Below are 18,596 nucleotides of genomic sequence, written 5' to 3' on the forward strand. Positions count from 1 at the left end.
ACAACAGGATCTGATTCTCGTGTCAAAGTGGAACGGGAGAATGATCACAGCTGTCTTTTAAAATAAGAAAAATAAGCTACCGTCTCCTCCTCAAAACACAATTGATGACCTACCAGACATGTTCCCATTCTCGTGCTTCTTTAGGTGTCTGTCTAAGTTGGTTTGTTGACCAAAACACCTATCACACAAGTGACACTTAAAGGGCTTCTCTTTATTGTGGATGTTGCGAACATGCCGCTGCAGGTTAGAAGATATGCTGAATGACCTGTCACAGTACTTGCATCTGAAAAACAAACACAGAACAAATATTCGCAAGCAAATCGAAAGAGAGTTCTCAAGACAAGCAAACCAGATCTCCAAAATTATCACTGTAGAGAAGATTACTATCCACACAGCCAAAACTTCAATTCCAATAAACAGACTTTGATTGCATTAAAGATGTTCACGACTTCATAAAAAACCATAATAAAATACTTCATAAAACACCATAATAAAATCACAAGTTTATGAAGGTAATCAGTTCTAATACTTCAAGTAAAGCTCACAAAATTAAAAATATTAAGAAATAGTAGTTTTGTTTTACCTTCTGCTTAGGACAATACAATTAAATCTTCTGTAAACAAACATGAAACAGATTCACATATTGTTCAAATAAAGTAAAAAGATCATTTTTTAATTCGAAACTTCTGAGCCTGATTAAATAATTTCTTAGTAAATTCACTTTCTCAATTGCTAATCCTGAAGGAGAAATTCTGTTATCTTCTCCAAAATAACAATAAAGTTTCCAAACTCTTAAAACTGGGGCAATGTAATAGTTTAGTCTGATACCAAAGATACTGATTTTCATAATCTATAGTTATTAGGGGCCCCCAAAGCCTTTATTGTGTTAACGTTTAAACTGTCACAAAAGAAAGAGTACCACTAAATTCTCCTTTTCGGATAAAAACCCAAGGTCTTTGCTAACCCCCCCTCTCTGGATTCCCCCCAGTTTTCCACTTTTATTTTTCCTAGAGTCTGTGGTGGTTCTGAACCAGGTCAGTTTTTTCAGGAAAGTACATATTATTGCCTGGCTAATTGTTTCTGCCTTCCATGATATTTAAGACAAAAAATCATAAATTACTGAAGTTCTCCCTCAGTCACAAAATAAAAATGTAGCCTCCCACCCTCTCCCCTTCCCACCAGCTCTTATGGTGAGGAAGAAAAGTGATAAATGACAAGATTTTCTTCTCTGGCATTTTAAAGGGTGCATCGTCTGTTTATATGATTTTTTGGTACGTGTGTTGCGTAAAAGGAAAAATCAACTTTCTCTAGATAACTTTCAAGTGAAAATTTCTAACTTAGCAGCCAAAAAATCCGAAACTCATTCTTCCGTGTGTGAAGGGCCCTTCTCCCACTTCTGAATGCAGACTCAGCAGTTCGAGGGACTCTACATCAGAAACTGCCCCACTCCATTCAAAGTGTTTGGGCTTTATGGCTGTCTCTACATGATGCCAGATGTCCAGTTAGTTCGGTGGGGAAATAAATCTGTTAAACTAGTTACTTTGTCATAGTATCAGTAAACCAACTCAAGGGCTGACTTAACTTCCCTCCTAAAAAACCATTCTGGCATCATGAGGTTCCTCAAATTTAAATGAATAATATTAATTTTAAAATGGGTAAAATCCCACATTGATAGTAGTTGTAATATTTAAGCCTCTGTTTTTGAAAAAAAATATATATGGACTCTTGGCTTTCTTTGAACTTCCAAGGCCCACTGCAAGGAGAACCATGGTACAGTTAGCACAGTTGTGTTGTCCTAAGCAGAATAACCTAGGAAACACTGATAGAGAAAACTTAAACTCCCATCAAACTTTTTAGAAAAATTTTCACTCAAAATACTTTCTGCACAAATCATGAGGAAGAGAGATTTTGTCTTTGACATGCTTCCAACTGTCTGCTTATAGGCACAGAAGCTGTAAATCCAATAAATATCATCCACTCTAACAGAATCAGTCAATAAGGAAGTTTTAACCAAAAACCATCTGTTACTTTGTATCTTTCCTCTGCTAATATCTTGGCCAAATGTCTGAGTGCTCCTAAATAATAATCATTCCATTCTATTCCAGTAAATTAGCTGGTGGTCAAGAAACAGCTCAATTCAGAGCCTAAGTTTCAGAAATTCTAAAGAGCAATACATAACACACGCGTGAGCATACACGATTAAGCCTTCCTGGTTACTGGATGTAAACACAGGGGTCAAGGGAGCCTTTCAGATCATGGTAGGAGATTAAAAACGCTGACTTGAGAGTTCCAGAACTGGGTTTTAATTTGGGGTCTATTAATACCAGACTTTACAGAAGGCAATTAGCATCTGTGGATCTAAATTTTTTTACTTGTAAAACAGAAGAGCTGGACAAATAACTGTTTAAGGTCTTCAGCTATGAAAAATTCTGGTTTGCGTTTTTAAAAATATACGGACAATAATAGCACCGTTTACAGGGTAGAATGAAACCACTGAATTCAGGTACAAAAAAAGAGTAAAATGAGCATGGTATCATAGTCGCATACCAGACCCTTGGCCATAACAAAATGTAAGTGTGGAAACCTTTCCTCCACTTAAGCAGAATTCCTTGGATGTGACATTTTCTCAAAAAAGGGAAATCATCTAACACTTCCCATTTTTATATCTCTCTGAGACCTACTATATCAAGCACATTCTATCACATATAAAGTCATTTATAAATATCACTTATGATTAGTGATTTACAAAACATGTAGGCAAGCAAAGAATTTAAGAAAATACTTTATTATTTTCTGAGTTTAAGTCCCTCCAGTTTTCCTAAAATTTCTCCTAAAATTTGAACACTCTTCAAATGAACATTGGTCTGCCCATTTTCTTATCCTCGTATGTAAAAAAGTCTTTGAAAGCTGATAATTCGTTTATTTTAATGACAAAAGCATTCAGACAAAAATAATTTTACACATATGCAATGCATAAGAATTTCAAATAAATAAATAAATAAATAAATAATAAATAAGTAATAAATAAATAACATTCATTCTTTGAAGAAATATTCATGAGTACCTAATACTGTGTGCAAGGCATACACATTCAACAATGTAGGTGATATTTTAAAACTGGAATGGAGAATGGTGGTTAGTTTCGTTTGTTAGTAAACAATAATATTAAAATTAAACACAGGTGCCATGTGTCATATGGCTAATTTTGACACTTAAGAGAATAAGCTAAGAAGCACTTGAGAAATTGTTGACCGAATTGCTCCCTTCCTATAATATATTCTATTTTATCTGTTCTACCCCTAGCTCCCTTTTCTTCCTCCTCTCCAGGTTTAACATTTATTCTTTAAACCTCCTAATGGGACCTGTAGACATTGACTTAGCTGTACTGGGAAAACAAAGATATATCCGGGTTGTTAATTCCTAGCAGAGATTTAAGGCTTGGAAGAGGAAGGCTGCAAGATTATGATTATTGACAATTAAAAAGGCATGAATCACTGAGGAGAGAGAGCACTTAATTTTAAAAATGTATAACAGTTCTTAAACGCTTATTCTATACTAGACACTGCTAGAACTTTTAAACTGAGATATAAGAAGACGATTCAAGAAATTAGGACTTTTCTAAATTTTAACCCCAGCCATTAGTTAATTCTTCTTCGACTCAAAATTGAACAGACAGACATTCACAAAAATAGCCTCTTTTAAAATTGTGGCAATGAGCCTCCTTTATTACAATATTTATCAAGACATTTAGTAAAAATCATTGTCAAACCTGTAAGGCTGCTCTCCTGTGTGGGTTCTCAAGTGCCGTGTCAGGTTCGCAGATCTTGGAAAAATCTTGCCACAGTATCTATTATGAAAAGATGTTTATAAGAGAAAGTCAGCACAATTGACTGTATTCCACTCAAGCTGCATAGAAGCCAGATGCTTATTCCTGAATTAATTAATCTTGCATGGAACTCACATGTCTTTGGTATTTAAAATTTGCAACAAAGCCATTCTACAGATATAAATAACTCTACAAATAAAGACTGCGTTATGAGATCCGGTTGAATTTGCTCATGCATAAGCAAGCAGTTTATGAAAACAGACTTGAGTTTTGATGACCCCCATGCTCCTCTTTTATTAACTCTGTATCTTTACCTTCACAAAACTGAACCAGACAAGGGGATTAAAAAATGACAAGAGCCTGTGATTCCGGGTTGATGTAAACAGATTTCAAATGTTTCAACTCATTTTACATGTTAGGCACAGTGACAACTCTCTGTACATTGAGTGGTATCAGATCGGACAAGATTCTAAGACCTCATCCATCAAGGTATGTTCCTATAAAAGCTTTTCTGGAAAGAAAGTGACACATTTTCCAAACAGCAGATAAATTGATATGCCTGAGTCAGATGCCACAAATTTCTGAAGACAATTCAGAAATTGTAAGTATGATTTATTAAAAAAGAAAACAGAAACCAAAAAAGAGCTTTACTCTACTACTGATGAGTAACAAGAAACTTATTAACTAGTTTTCTTCACTTATCGACCTTATTTGTCCTTCATTAACAGCCTTATTCTTCAATGCCATGACAATTAATAAATATATGCTTGAGGACAGTAGTATTATACCTTTGGATGAAAATAATTAACTGTGAAAGAAAATTCATAAATATCAAAGTGAAACAAGTAGATAGCATTTGGACCATTTCCAACCTCATTTATCACAACCAAATGGCCTGTGTTAAAATTTTCATTTAATAATAATTTTTTTAAACCACTATTTTTATATCCCACTAAATAAAGAGTACTTTGAAGTGCTTGAGATCTATCATGGTTGCTATTAATCATCCAATCAAGAATAATTTCCAAAACAAACAGCAGGGCCTTTTGAAATCAGAGGGGAGATTTTTGGAAAGCAGGCCATGATTAACTTTGCAGTTACCTGCAGGTATAGCGTTCCTTTCCTTTCCGCAGGAGGTTCTCTGGCAGGGTGTTGGGAGGAGCTCTGAAGTTGAACATGGAGGGAACCGACTGTAGAAGTTCACTGGCCTCAGGTTTCAGGGCACTGAAGCTCTCCAGCTTCTCCGCCATGTTTTCAATAGCTGACATCTGAAAGGCAAAAGCACAAGACCATGAAGGATGGGGCAGACATCCTTCCTTCTGTAATTATCTCTAGCAAACCAGGAACAGATTAATAAGAGGGAAGCATCAAATCTGCTGAATGCAAGGGGCTGTAGAAAGAGACTGTAGTGTCCCAATATTAAACAAATGAGAGAATTCATTGATCTCAAAGATAACAAAGGTAGAATTAAGCTTACAAAGTGCCAAGTGAACTTTTCCATAAGCCCTTAGTTAGACCATTTTGTAATAATTTGATATACAATTGAGCAATGAAATACATGAGAGAGAATAAAACCGTTAGATTTTTTTATTAAATTAAGAGACAGCATTAGTATCATGCTGTCAACGATCACCAGGCCCACCTGTGAATGACTGACTGCAGGAAGGAAGAAATTAATACATCCCCTCCAGAGGCTGGCTGGAACCAGGAAATGTTTGACTTTACTCCCTCCTTTTTTAGTATAAAAGAAGCTTGAATCTAACTCTGGCAAGATGGTTCTTTGGGACACAAGTCCACCATCTTCTCGGTCTGTGAGATTTCCGAATAAACAGTCAAAAAAAATAGTAAACTGGAAATTATAGCAAGAGATCCTGTATGCCTTGTCTAGGTAATAAAAAACATAGGAAGTAGGGAGTCCCATGAAAAGAACTCACAGCATGAAAAACATCAGGTGTTCCAAAGTTATAGCTTTAGCCAAATGTATGCAATGCAGAAAGAAAAAATTAAATGTGTAAACAGTCCTTTATGTTAAATTAATATCTGGATATACTAGATTTTTAAGTGTGATTATGTACAAAGAATTTTGGTGAAATATTCATTTGTCATGGACAAAGATTAAGTTGAAATGACAGTTCATGATATATTATCATAACTTCACATAACCTGGCACGGGCATTGTAAGTATGACCAAACTCTTAGAGCAGTATTCTTGAAGAAAAACTATCCTGCCTGGTTCTTCCCCTCAAAAAACCTAATTTATTTTGCTTATAATCTTCAAGTTTTTGTCTTCCTGCACACATATTCGACAGAGTCACAAACAGAGGGTGGCATTTACTTTCAAAGGCAGCTTGATCCTGTCTATAGTTAGACAGACTCTCTCACCTTTCCTTCAACCCTCCCAAAATGTTGTTTCCCCCATGCTCACATTTTATTTGGAAGCTGCTTACTACTGAATTTTTAAGAAGAAAAAGCAAACTCTCAGGCCATCTTGTAAAATCAACTCACCCATTGTTTATTTGGTTCTCAGGGCACTATGCCACTGGAGAACTCACAAAGCTGTTTAAAAGGTGTTTGCACTCTGTTTCTCAAAAGGCGGGGGCGGTAGACCAGAAGACCCCATGCAAGGATTAAAAATGTTAACAACTATACATTCAAGCAACCGATCAACCCAAGAAAAAGATTCTTTTGCTGATAAGATGGTAAGACAGAGTTGGAGTTCCAATTTATTATGAGTCCAGGTTAAAAATAAAAGGCAACACTTCATACTCAAAAAGAAAATTAACAAAATTTATACTCCGCGGACACACAGCTGGACAGAATACCACTGACTTCTTAAACTGGAGCAAAATCTTAACCGAATGGCCTAAACATGATTCTCTTCTTACAAAGGGAATATTGTATGCTTGATTCTTCAAATGACTATTCATGTTGTAGTTAGCTTTCTTTCTTTTCCCTTTATCCTGGAGCCTGCCCTCTCATTTCATGCCCAGACTCCTAATGCTAGCTACAAATTGCAATGTACAGGGTACCACTGCCAATTTGCCAAATGTCTTTCATCAAACACGGTGCAAAAAAAATCTCAGAGGAAAGTCAAGATACATTTACTTGTCAGACGACAAATGTGAACGCACTGGGAGGCGGTAGGGGCTATAAGCTCAGGGGTTTGATTCATAATCACTCAGCTGCTAAAACATTCTCCACAGATGCAAGCGGACAGCACATTTGTCACTATGAAGGATTTTGACACATACTGATCACAGGGCAGAGATATAAAATGATGCTGCTGTTCATAGAGGTTGAAGGAAACTCTGTCCCTGCTGAATATGGTCATTATCCCCCTCTAACCAGAGCATTAGCATTTTCATATTACTTTGGATTTTATTTATTAAAAATCAATCCAGAAATATTTTATGATACTATTTTATTTGCATTTATTCCTTCTAATTGTTGCTTGCAGAAAATCATTCTGATATTCCACCCTCCATGGAATAAATTGTCTGAGTGAAAAATGACCTCTGGCCTTCAAGCTGATTAGCAGTAACAAGCAGGGGTAAGGGGCATGACCGCATATATTTATTGGGAAAAATAATAAGTGCATGGGTGATGATTATAAATGTTTTATTTATGTACATTTAATATTTGAGTAAAGTTTCATTATCTAGTGGTTTTAAATCATTTGAGTGTCCGCCCTGCCGACACACTCGGATTCCTGGGGCAATACATCTTGTAGAAACACTTTCCTTTTATATGGAAAATAGCTTACTCATGACTATCATTATTCTCGGCTTTCATCTCCAGCACGTATAAACTACAAGTCCTTCAAGTTATTTAAGAGCAATTGGCTGTTGAGAAATGTGTCTTGCTTTAGTAGCTGCTAATAGCTCCTTTTAAAGGAAGATCACTGTGATTACTTCACCTCAAACTGTTTCAATTTGGGAAAAGCATTAAGAAATAACAAAATATAGTACGGACTTGATGACTAAGTAACAACATTCTTAAAGATAATAAGAAAAAGAATAGGGGTTACCCAAGCGCCTTTCTTATAAGCCACCCCCCACCTTTGGCTTGGGGTGTCAAATGAAAAGAGGATTAAGTCAGAGTGGGGAAGAGGGAGAGAAGAAAGATGGGAAGGGAGCTGAGGGTAGCTATTAACACCACATACGCAGACACACACCCCCTCTCCACTTTCTTTCCGGCTAGCAACCACCGAAACAACATAAAAGCCATCACTGAATCCTTCCTCTCATCTTCCAAAGATTTGCTCTCACAGCACTTGACATCAGCTGAAAAGAGTAAGTTTCTCCATTAGGACAGATAGAAGTGACTTAGATTGACATATAGACACTACTATGTATAAAATAGATTAATAAGAACCTACTGTATTGCACAGGGAACTCTACTCAATACTCTGTAATGACCTATATGGGAAAAGAATCTGAAAAAGAGTGGACACGTGTATATGTATAACTGATTCACTTTGCTGTACACCTGAAACTAATACAGCATTATAAATCAACTAGACTGCAATAAAAATTAATTTTTAAAAAAAGTGACTTAGACATCTGCTAGTTGGGGTAGTTTAGCCATTCTGTGACCAACAATCAGCCCTGGTCCATATCTTGGATTAAGGTGTTGGATTAAGATGAGTTTTATCTAATGTATGGGTCCAAACCTCAACTTTCTCTAGCTATCTGGGCTGACTCATGTGATACTCCTCTTGGAATAACATGCATTTTGTAGAAGTGGTAAGTTTTGACATTCATTTTAAAGTCTGACTTGGTATTTTAAAAATCAAGATGAATTGGGATAAATGAAACAGAATCTAGCTAGATATACTTTTCAACTATGAAGAAACCAATGAAGGGGGAACAAGGTGTACTACAATGAAGAGGACATTTGCTGAGAATGGGGGAAAAAAGGAGGAAAAATCACATCATATATTTTAAAAACGTATTGCCCTCTGTCCTATTAATGTCGTAGGCTAATCTCCGATCAGTAAATGACAGCTTTTTTCCTATGGAACAGTAATTTTTATTTACATATATTGTAGTTGTTGATGGTATCTGCAGCCAGATGTCTGGAAAAGGAAGTCATTTCACCCCCTTCCAGTCCCCAAGGGGCTATTAACTTTATACTGACGCAAACTAATATTTAGACACAATTCCCTAGCTCCTACCAAAAAATGTAGCTATCTCTCTCGTCAAATAAAGTTAGTATTTGTAAAAACATTTCAGCAGGCAAGATATCATCAACTGGGTCTGAAGCACTTAGCTTAACATTTTTTATCTGGCAGCCAATAATTGATGACATAAAGAAGTTTCTCATTAAAACTATTAAAGTGACAATCTGATTATACAAAATGATATGTCCAATGGCACCATGAATTATGTGACCTAATGTTTCACAAATTAGATTACACATGGCTTTATCATAAAATAACTAACTTTTCATAAATAACTTATGATGGGAAAGTTTGTAGATTTGGTAGTTTTCTATATTTATTCACTTGATAATCTAGAGAAATCTTAAAATCATGGCCATTTGGGGGAGAAATACATATTCATATTTTATGGTTGTCTCATTCCACATATCACATTCTGCAGTCATGATTATAAAATTATAGGGTTTTTTAACCACTCAAAATTATAAACTTTAATATTTTACTACTTTCCACTAATATCTATATTTTACAGTACAAATATAAATTATTGCTTTGAAAAACCTATGAGCCAAAGAATGGGAGTGTTTCCAAAGCATTGCAATGGCCGTTGCTATACCATTGTACTATCAGGAAAGGGTGTCTAACTTAAAATCTGAACTGGCTTTGTAAGTTGGTAGAAGCACTGGCCATTTGTGTAGGATACAGCACCTTATGCTTGAAGCGCCTAACAGCAAAGCTACTAGCAAGTAATACTCTACGTTAGAAATAATGAGGACGATGACGTACGATATTCTGGACAGACCTTTGCCAGGAGAGGCAGACAAGAAACACTGGAAATATAAGCCAGGATAATGAAAGAACAACGCTGTCTACTGCACAGCTTTGCCTAATAAGGAAGTTTCTGTCTCTCTACTCTTATACTTTGGAAATAAGTGAACTTAATCCTTAAAAGTTGATAGGATGAGAAAAATCACAATTCATCACATATTCCACAGAAGAAATAAAATAGAAGAACTTCTGTTCTAAAAGGAAAACTAACATCAGATAGAGGAAATAGGTAACTGCCAAAGTGCTCTAACTTAAAATAATTTATATATAATTATATGGTGACTAAAGGAAAATTTAACTACATTCCAAGATTCTGCCCATACTTCAGAATCAGGATAATTTTGAGTGAAGAGGAGAATGAAGGACTAAAAGCACATACACTTAGAGGAGATTTTGTAATATATGTTATTTACATATATTTCCATTGACTCAAGGTTTATTTGGTAGTGAAAAGTAAATAAATAGTATTCTTTGTATCTTGAATAAAAAATAAAGTTTTCCCCTACTGATGTCAGCTGACTGTATCTGGAAACATTAATTGAAGGTTGAGGGGGAGGGATAAATTGGGAGACTGGGATTGACATATACACACTACTATATATAAAATAGGTAACTAATAAGAACCTACTGTATAGCACAGGGAACTCTACTCAATATTCTGTAATGGCCTATATGGAAAAATCATCTTTAAAAAGCATGGATATATGTATACGTATAACTGATTCACTTTGCTGTACACTTGAAACTAACACAACATTGTAAATCAACTATACTCCAATAAAAATTTTTTAAACTTTAAAAAAAAAAAGAGAGTTGAGGAAATGGACCCAATGCGAAAGGATACATTCACTAGTTAGATAAAGATTTTTAAACATTTAGTCTTATGACTCCACATAGCCAGAACCAAGTTCTGCCCCAGGTTATATGAATGTGAATTCCAATGTCATCTTGTGTCTACACATAAGTTCAGGTTTTATCCTTTTGAAGGCTTTATCATAAGTATCTTTAACATGCTGGTCAGGCTCCCCCAAATAATGGTTGTTTCCACTTAGTGACCCATCTTGAAGTCCCCTTTAACAACATGCTCTAAAGTGCCCAGAAAGAGTTCTACATCAAGGTATAATTACATGGAATGGGTCAGATTTAGAGAATAAACTTCTTTCTGTAAACAATTTATAGCACACTAAATGCCCAATTATAACTGCAGCTTGACAAAGCTGGAAATCTATCTGCTGAAGCCATATCATTTTATGGAAAGGGCTCAGAATTCTTGTCTGTATGGCAACTTGTAAATTGTTTTTCTTTTAATTCTACGTTATTTTAGTCAAAAATATAAGTAGGAAACTTACCCAAGTTCTCTGATCAGGCAGTTGGAACTGGGAGCAAAATTGAAACAAAAAACAAAAAATTACTTCTGTATCAGTATCTTTATTGCAATCTATCCTTTGAGAAATTAACATTTATACTAAGTAATTTTTGCTTATCATGTAACTATATCTTGAGTAAAAGCTTTGGAAATGAAAATTAATAATTTTATAACACTGCTGAGTCTCCTCTATTTACCTAAATTAAATTTTAGAATCATGGTTATAAACCAGAATGTGCTTATTTCCAAGAAAGCTAAATACTACTTACTATCAAATCTTAAATAGCAAAGTAGACACTTCCTTTTTATCTGTTTGTACTCACTGCAAAACAGGATTCCTAAATTTTACTTTAATAACTAAAAATTAAGCAATTTCCTGCAAAAAAGATATAGTCTCTTGCATTTTTACAATGTTAGTAACAAAGAAAATAAGATATTTACTCAAATGTGAATCACTGAGTAACAAAAAAGTAATGTCCTTGGAAGAAAACTGCTTGACTTCTACTAGGATGGGACTGAGACCATCAGTAGGCCAAACACTGAAGGATATTAATGAAAAGAACTACAAATGTCAAGTTATTTATGACAATTTATGACAAGAATCAATGGAGAAAAGTTCAGTGAGTTAGAAGCTCTATCAGAAAACACAAATGTTACATCTTTAAAAATATCATTTTGCGGCTTCCCTGGTGGCGCAGTGGTTGGGAGTCCGACTGCCGATGCAGGGGATGCGGGTTCGTGCCCAGGTCTGGGAGGATCCCACATGCCGCGGAGCGGCTGGGCCTGTGAGCCATGGCCGCTGGGCCTGTGCGTCCGGAGCCTGTGCTCCGCAACGGGAGGGGCCACAACAGTGAGAGGTCCGCATACAGCAAAAAAACCCACAAAAAAACAAACAAAAAAAAACAAAACAAAAATATCATTTTGGTTGGTTAAAGGGGATATATCTTGCTTTCTTAGATTATGGTATCTTCAGTAAGGAAGATGCACAGTTTTTAATGATGAAAGGTTTATCACAGAAGAAATCTAACACAAGAAACACTTGTTGAAAGCACGAAAGAAGATGAAAGGCAAAAGACTTAAGTGATTTCCACACCCATATATAAATGATAACTTGGGAAAAGACCTTGGTCTTTTTCCCAGTTCCTTGGGATACAGTAGCAAGTAGACATTTTAAAGGAAGAAAATTCAAAAAACGAATGCATAAAGGACAGAAATGGAAGTAAAATAGAGTCTCTGTCGCAGATCAACACAACGTCAAACATCTGAAAATGAAATATATAAATAACCAAAAATAATATTTAACGTATAGGAAAATCAAACAAAGGAATAATAGCCACTTTTATAATAGTATAATTGCCAAGTGATATCTACGGCCATTCAAATGAGCTATCGAAGTGAATGCAAAGTACCCAAAATGCAAAGCACCCAATGAAATGGACATTCCAAAGATCACATGGTAATATCAGTTCCTCCATCTCACCTCCTGTGGCTGTCATCTTCTTTTCAAAATTATAATCTGAGACTCCACAAGTAATTTTCAACCACATATTCAGGAAGAACCTCTGTAGTGTTTATTTCACCCCTATATTAAACTAACTTATTTATAAGAGAAAAATAGAAAGCTAAATAGTCCTCCAGTGGCCCGACAGAGCAAACATACTTCTTTAAGAACTGAACTGAGAGGAATTTAGACCCTAAGAATGATAAAACCAGCATTTACCTTTTGATTTTGATGTATGTGTTCCTATACGTTTGGGGTATTTTTGACAAGGATTTGAAAAATACACATTATTCCAAAAAGCAATAAGATGGACTAATAATCTTTCAATAACATTTAATAAATATCCACTGAGGTGTTTGACTTTCATTGATTAGGCACTGTGCACTGGGGAAGGAGGAGGCCAGAATACAAAGACATACAAAAAATTGTAAAATCAGGCTTGCCCAGAGAATACCACTACCAAGCATTTACATATCTATCTACATATAGGTTTTCCCTGAAGCATCAAGAACATGTGGTCTCCTCTTTATTATTACAATAACACTGAGAAGTAGATAGGGTAGGTATTATTCTCATTCTGAAGATGAAGATACAGAAGGCCCAGAGGGACCATGTGATTTGCTCCAATATACTTTAAATGAAAAATGAAGCAGCGAATGGTCTTAACCAAGCACTTATCTAGCTACAAAATCACGGCCAGCCCTGGGAGCAGAGGCAAGTCCTTCCATTTTGGCTTCTTCCTCTGTGCCACCCTGATTGCTGCCCAACAAGGCAGCACGAAGAACACAGTAAGCAGCTTTCCAAGGACTTCTAGATACTTGGTATAGCCCCTGGGCTCAGGGGATGGCAGGAGGGTAGTCTACTGACACCCTTTTATATTCAAAATGGAATACTTCTGCAACCAATAATAAGAGCTTTTCCTCATCTAGGTCCTTCCATATGCCAAGCACAATGCTAAACACATTATGTACGTGATCACTAATCCTTGCAGCTCCCCTGGTAAGGCTGGAGGGGTGTTCCCATTACACTGATAGAGAAGGCTCGGAGAGATGAATTACATCACTCAAAACCGAAGCATTTTTGTGAATAAGTAGGAAAGCCAGTTCTAAAGCGGTTATTTCTGGCCCCAAATCCTGGGCAGTTTCTCTTTGTTTTCATTTGTTTGTTTGTAGGAAAGTAGATCTTGAGGCTAGGACAGAATTGATAGAGGACTAGAAAGAACAAGAACGTTCTGCTGAAACTTCAGAACATCTGAGGCAGATTTTCTGAAAGAACAGACTGGTCTGAACGGTGGGTGAAAACTGAGTGACCCAAGATTCTCTCAGGCTACGCTTTTTATGCCACCTGTACCCCACTGATACACAGCCCTAACACAGGAAAATAGCCACGATGGTTATCAAAATAATGAAATATTTATGTAGTCTTTGGTAAATAGCCTCTGCCCCAACTACCCTGAACGTCCTCCTGCAGCCCTGGCCTCCTCCCAATAGACCCTTCAGACAGCCCACTGGCCAGCAACTAAAGCATGAACAGTTGGTGCAGCAAGGGCTTCCAGGACCCGGTTCCAGAATGGCAGGAGTCCATTCTGATTGATCGGTATTCATCACATATGATGTGTTAAATAGCTGAATATCACTGTTAGGTCCTGTTCTTATAGCAACACGCAGCAGTGGGCAGTCCCTTATACCAAGACGCGACATTCTGGTGTGGGAAGAAAACTCTGCCACTGTGACTCCCACAGGCATATTTTCAATGGTCTGAGTGGGTGATTGCTGTACTGCAAGCACTGTACATGCGCCTCATATTTTGTGGTCCTTCATTAACTTTGGGAATCTTAAAACATAGCAGATATTCTTATATTATTTGATTAAAAACATGTATATACTATATTTTTTAATTCATTTTTTAACATCTTTATTGGAGTATAATTGCTTTACAGTGGTGTGTTAGTTTCTGCTTTATAACAAAGTGAGTCAGCTATACGTATACATATATCCCCATATCTCCTCCCTCTTGTGTCTCCCTCCCACCCTCCTATCCCACCCCTCTAGGTGGTCACAAAGCACCGAGCTGATCTCCCTGTGCTATGTGGCTCCTTCCCACTAGCTATCTATTTTACATTTGGTAGTGTATATATGTCCATGCCACTCTCTCACTTCGTCCCAGCTTACCCTTCCCCCTCCCTTTGTCCTCAAGTCTAATTTCTATGTCTGCGTCTTTATTCCTGTCCTGCCCCTACGTTCTTCAGAACCATTTTTTTTTTTTGATTCTATATATACATGTGTTAGCATTTGGTATTTGTTTTTCTCTTTCTGACTTATTCACTCTGTATGATAGTCTCTAGGTCCATCCACCTCACTACAAATAACTCACTTTTGTTTCTTTTTATGGCTGAGTAATATTCCATGGTATATATGTGCCACATCTTCTTTATCCATTCATCTGTTGATGGACACTTAGGTTGCTTCCACATCCTGGCTATTGTAAATAGAGCTGCAGTGAACATTGTGCTACATGACTCTTTTTGAATTATGGTTTTCTCAGGGTATATGCCCAGTAGTGGGATTGCTGGGTCGTATGGTGGTTCTATTTTTAGTTTTTTTAAGGAACCTCCATACATGTATATACTATATTTACAACAGCTGCATGCACATGTAAAGATACCGATAGATAAAACTGCCCATCTTCTGAACCAGTAAATTTACCTTAGCTTGCTAGAAATCTGAACTTCAGAGAGGATAGGGACCTTACACCCAACTCCCTCATCTGACAGGTAAGGAAACTAAGAGCCAATAGACTGAGTCACTCAAAGACACTGAATCCCAGTGGCTTTTTTTCCCCCTCCCTTATACCATGTACTCACAGCATTTAATTTTGAAATGATTAATTACTAGATTTTAAAGATAATTAGAATATGAAAACCACTTGATTTATTGTGATTAAATGTAGATAACTATAATATCCTTATAAGCATTTAGTTAGGAAGTTATCAAGAGAGACATATTTTTGTGTAATATCTGACACAAAACGCACATTATGTTCAGTTTTTTTAGCTCATGAGGCTGGCAAGTGCAATTTAGGTCAACCTAAATGTGGAAAATAAGCACCCGATAAACATTTACTATTTTAAAACTTGCTTCTTTTCCATAAAATAATTTAATAAATGATATCATTCCTTAGTCTTCCTACACAAAATGAATACTAACTGGAACATTTCTAACCCCTTTAATACTAAATCATATATGTTTGCAGTTTAAAATAGAGAGAATTTTTGAGCAATGATAGATTTCTCCAGCTAACCCAGAATATGGTATTTCAGCTCTCATACTTTGATGTCCAAAGTTTAGGAAAGTACTTTAAAAAATGAAGAAAGAAGAGGTGGTGGCAGGGGCATGAAAGGTGGAGGGAAGAGTCATATCCCATCCCATGATTTAATTTAATTAGCTCATAACGTTCTATAAGACAGCTTGCATAGAATTCCACCAATTTTATTAGAGGAGCGTAATTTTTGGTTTGAATATATTGAAACAGAATAAATCAGTTAACTCTGTTTTCAAGCATTTTCATAAAAATTTTGCTTACTATCTATAGACCAAAGCTTATATCCTTACTAATAAGTAAACAAAAAATAAAATATCATTAAGAAACCAGACTCAAGATGTTTACATATTTCTTCTTTCAATACAATTCCCCGCATTTTTATTGATACGTAAGTCAGCTTTTTAAAAAATGACCAAATATGTAGGGACATAAAGATGAACCAATTAGATAACGCTGCTTTGTATTTTCCTTGCAGTGAGAAACTGTACATATTTTGATAAATGGACACAACTCCATCCAGCAAATAGCTCTGTGTATTGTGGTGAATTCTTGTGCAATTACAGAATTTTGCTGGAATGCCCAGTGGTCTCTAGATAAATTCCTTCACCCTCTATGGTAACAACTTGTCAGGTAGACTCATTTCCTGTTTTTATCTAAGCACTGAAAGAACATGAACGACCGTCATGAGTTTGGGACAAGTCACACTACGATCCATTTCTTACTATCACAAATGTTTTAACATGAAAGGCAACTTCAATATTTAATTTCTTAACTGAATTCTGCTCACTGTAAAATACACTTTGGCTCAGTAAGTCGTTAATAGAGAATAATTTAACAGCAAAACCATGTTGTTTTTTCACATATATTAACTACTTTTTCTTTAAAGAGTTTGGGTTTTAATTCTGCTAGAATTTCCTGTGTTCTTCCACACCAGCGTCATAGGAAATCCTAGTGTTCTCAAGATTTCTTTCATTTCATTGCACCTGCTTTTCAGGATCAACAAGTTAGTTTACAAGCTTGAAGTCTCAAATTCAAAATACTTACTTGCGGGTGAAATAAGAATCCTGGAGAAGGTCTCAAGTATTTCTCTTTTAAAGCTTCAAGTGGGTCAGTTAGTTTTCTTTTCTCTACTCTGAAAGGTTAAAATTAGATTTTGGAGATGAATCAGTCTCATATATCAATCCCTGCGTACTCGCCAACATTTAAACAGCTAACAATAAAGCAAATGGTAGGTTGCTGGGAAGCACCCTAATAAAGATATAAAGACATCTGTTCAGTTCTTGAAGAATACTCCTGGCACTTCTAGGCGCTCAGAGAAAGAAGGTCCTTTTTATAATGGAAAAATCCTATTGAATGACTAGTAATAATAATAATGAGGAAATGTAAAAAATGAAGTCATGAAATCAGAGGCTTTGGTCACAAATTTGTACCTTTCCATTTGAAATGTACACGAAAAGGCTTGGTGATTTCAAAAGCATAAGAACAGGGCTCATTTTAAAAATTAAAGTCATTTTCTCTCAAGAAGGTGCTTCCTCAAATCGTCATCGTATTTCTTCTACATTTGTGAATGTCAGCAGGAGAGTTTCTAAGCATACTACACACCCTGCTAGCCGCTCTCAGGCATACGCAGCTTCTTTTGGATGTTACTGCTGATAAACAGAGTAGGTGAAAGGGGAGTGGTAGGGAGAGGATGAGGAACTTTTTAAAGACAGGGAGAGACATTATCGAACTTATCAATATAGCCCTTCTGCTCTAGAAATGTTTGTCATTCTATTTTCTATTAAGCATATAGGAAAGGACATCGTGGACTGAATTAATTTCCTTCATGAACCGTTGGTGATTTCCTTTTAAAAACCGTTAAATAAGTATACTTTAAAATAGAATCAAAACAAACAAAAACAGCTCCCACTTCTTGAAATTGTACGTATGCTATGTTTTACATACACTATTTCACTTACTGAAATAGGTGCTCTTATACCCATTGTATGGATTAAAAAAAGTTTAAGACATGGGAAAGCTGAGATTTCAACCCAGGTCTTACACTAAAACTGGTAAGTTTAGGTCTTTCATGAATTTGGTAAAATGACATGCCTAAAGCCTCAAGTGACACTGACATGCCAGAGAAAAGACTGAGATTAGAGTCAGCAGGAGGGAGGTTAGGAGGTGATGGAGAAGAGTGGAATGGGTGTGTGAAGGAACTGGAAGCCCATTGCCCTTGGGAGGGTCTAAGAAAGAGAGTCTGAGAACTTATCTTCACAAAGGGCTGAGACATATCGCTGAGTTGGAAATACAACCTTACTGGCCATGTGTAACATATAAGCTACACACAAAATATGGAAGATCTGTTTTTCCTTCTTTTTCTTTCTCTGCCACAGAAATGAAAATATAATAATTGTTAAAAAAAAAAAATAGTGCCCAAGCATGGTAATGATGGCTCTGAGACATTTTTGTACTGTCCTTTTCTATGCCCCTTGTCATGTTCAAGTAACACACTTGGCAATGTTTCTTGGTTAATGCATTGAAGATAATACAGGTAGAAAAAGAGTTTGAAGGGAAAAGAGTTTGCAGCTGTGGTACCTATTAAGTCATAGGC

General features: G+C 36.2%; 1 protein-coding gene across 11 annotated transcripts in view; it reads right to left on the reverse strand.

The window, feature by feature from the left end:
• Nucleotides 1-18,596, reverse strand: part of MECOM (MDS1 and EVI1 complex locus) — a 566,735-nt gene that overhangs the window by 12,299 nt on the left and 535,840 nt on the right. For 8 of the 11 annotated variants that reach the window (XM_067737977.1, XM_067737973.1, XM_067737972.1 and 5 more), the window contains 5 exons: nt 17,048-17,135; nt 11,165-11,191; nt 4,928-5,094; nt 3,770-3,847; nt 114-283 (listed from right to left, as the gene is read on the reverse strand). In XM_067737977.1, coding sequence (XP_067594078.1) covers nt 114-283; nt 3,770-3,847; nt 4,928-5,094; nt 11,165-11,191; nt 17,048-17,135 — 530 coding nt within the window. The remainder of the gene's footprint in view (nt 1-113; nt 284-3,769; nt 3,848-4,927; nt 5,095-11,164; nt 11,192-17,047; nt 17,136-18,596) is intronic. The other 3 variants (XM_067737975.1, XM_067737974.1, XM_067737982.1) reach the window with 1 other exon arrangement.

The sequence above is a fragment of the Pseudorca crassidens genome, chromosome 5 (assembly GCF_039906515.1).
Source record: "Pseudorca crassidens isolate mPseCra1 chromosome 5, mPseCra1.hap1, whole genome shotgun sequence".
NCBI lineage: Eukaryota > Metazoa > Chordata > Mammalia > Artiodactyla > Delphinidae > Pseudorca > Pseudorca crassidens.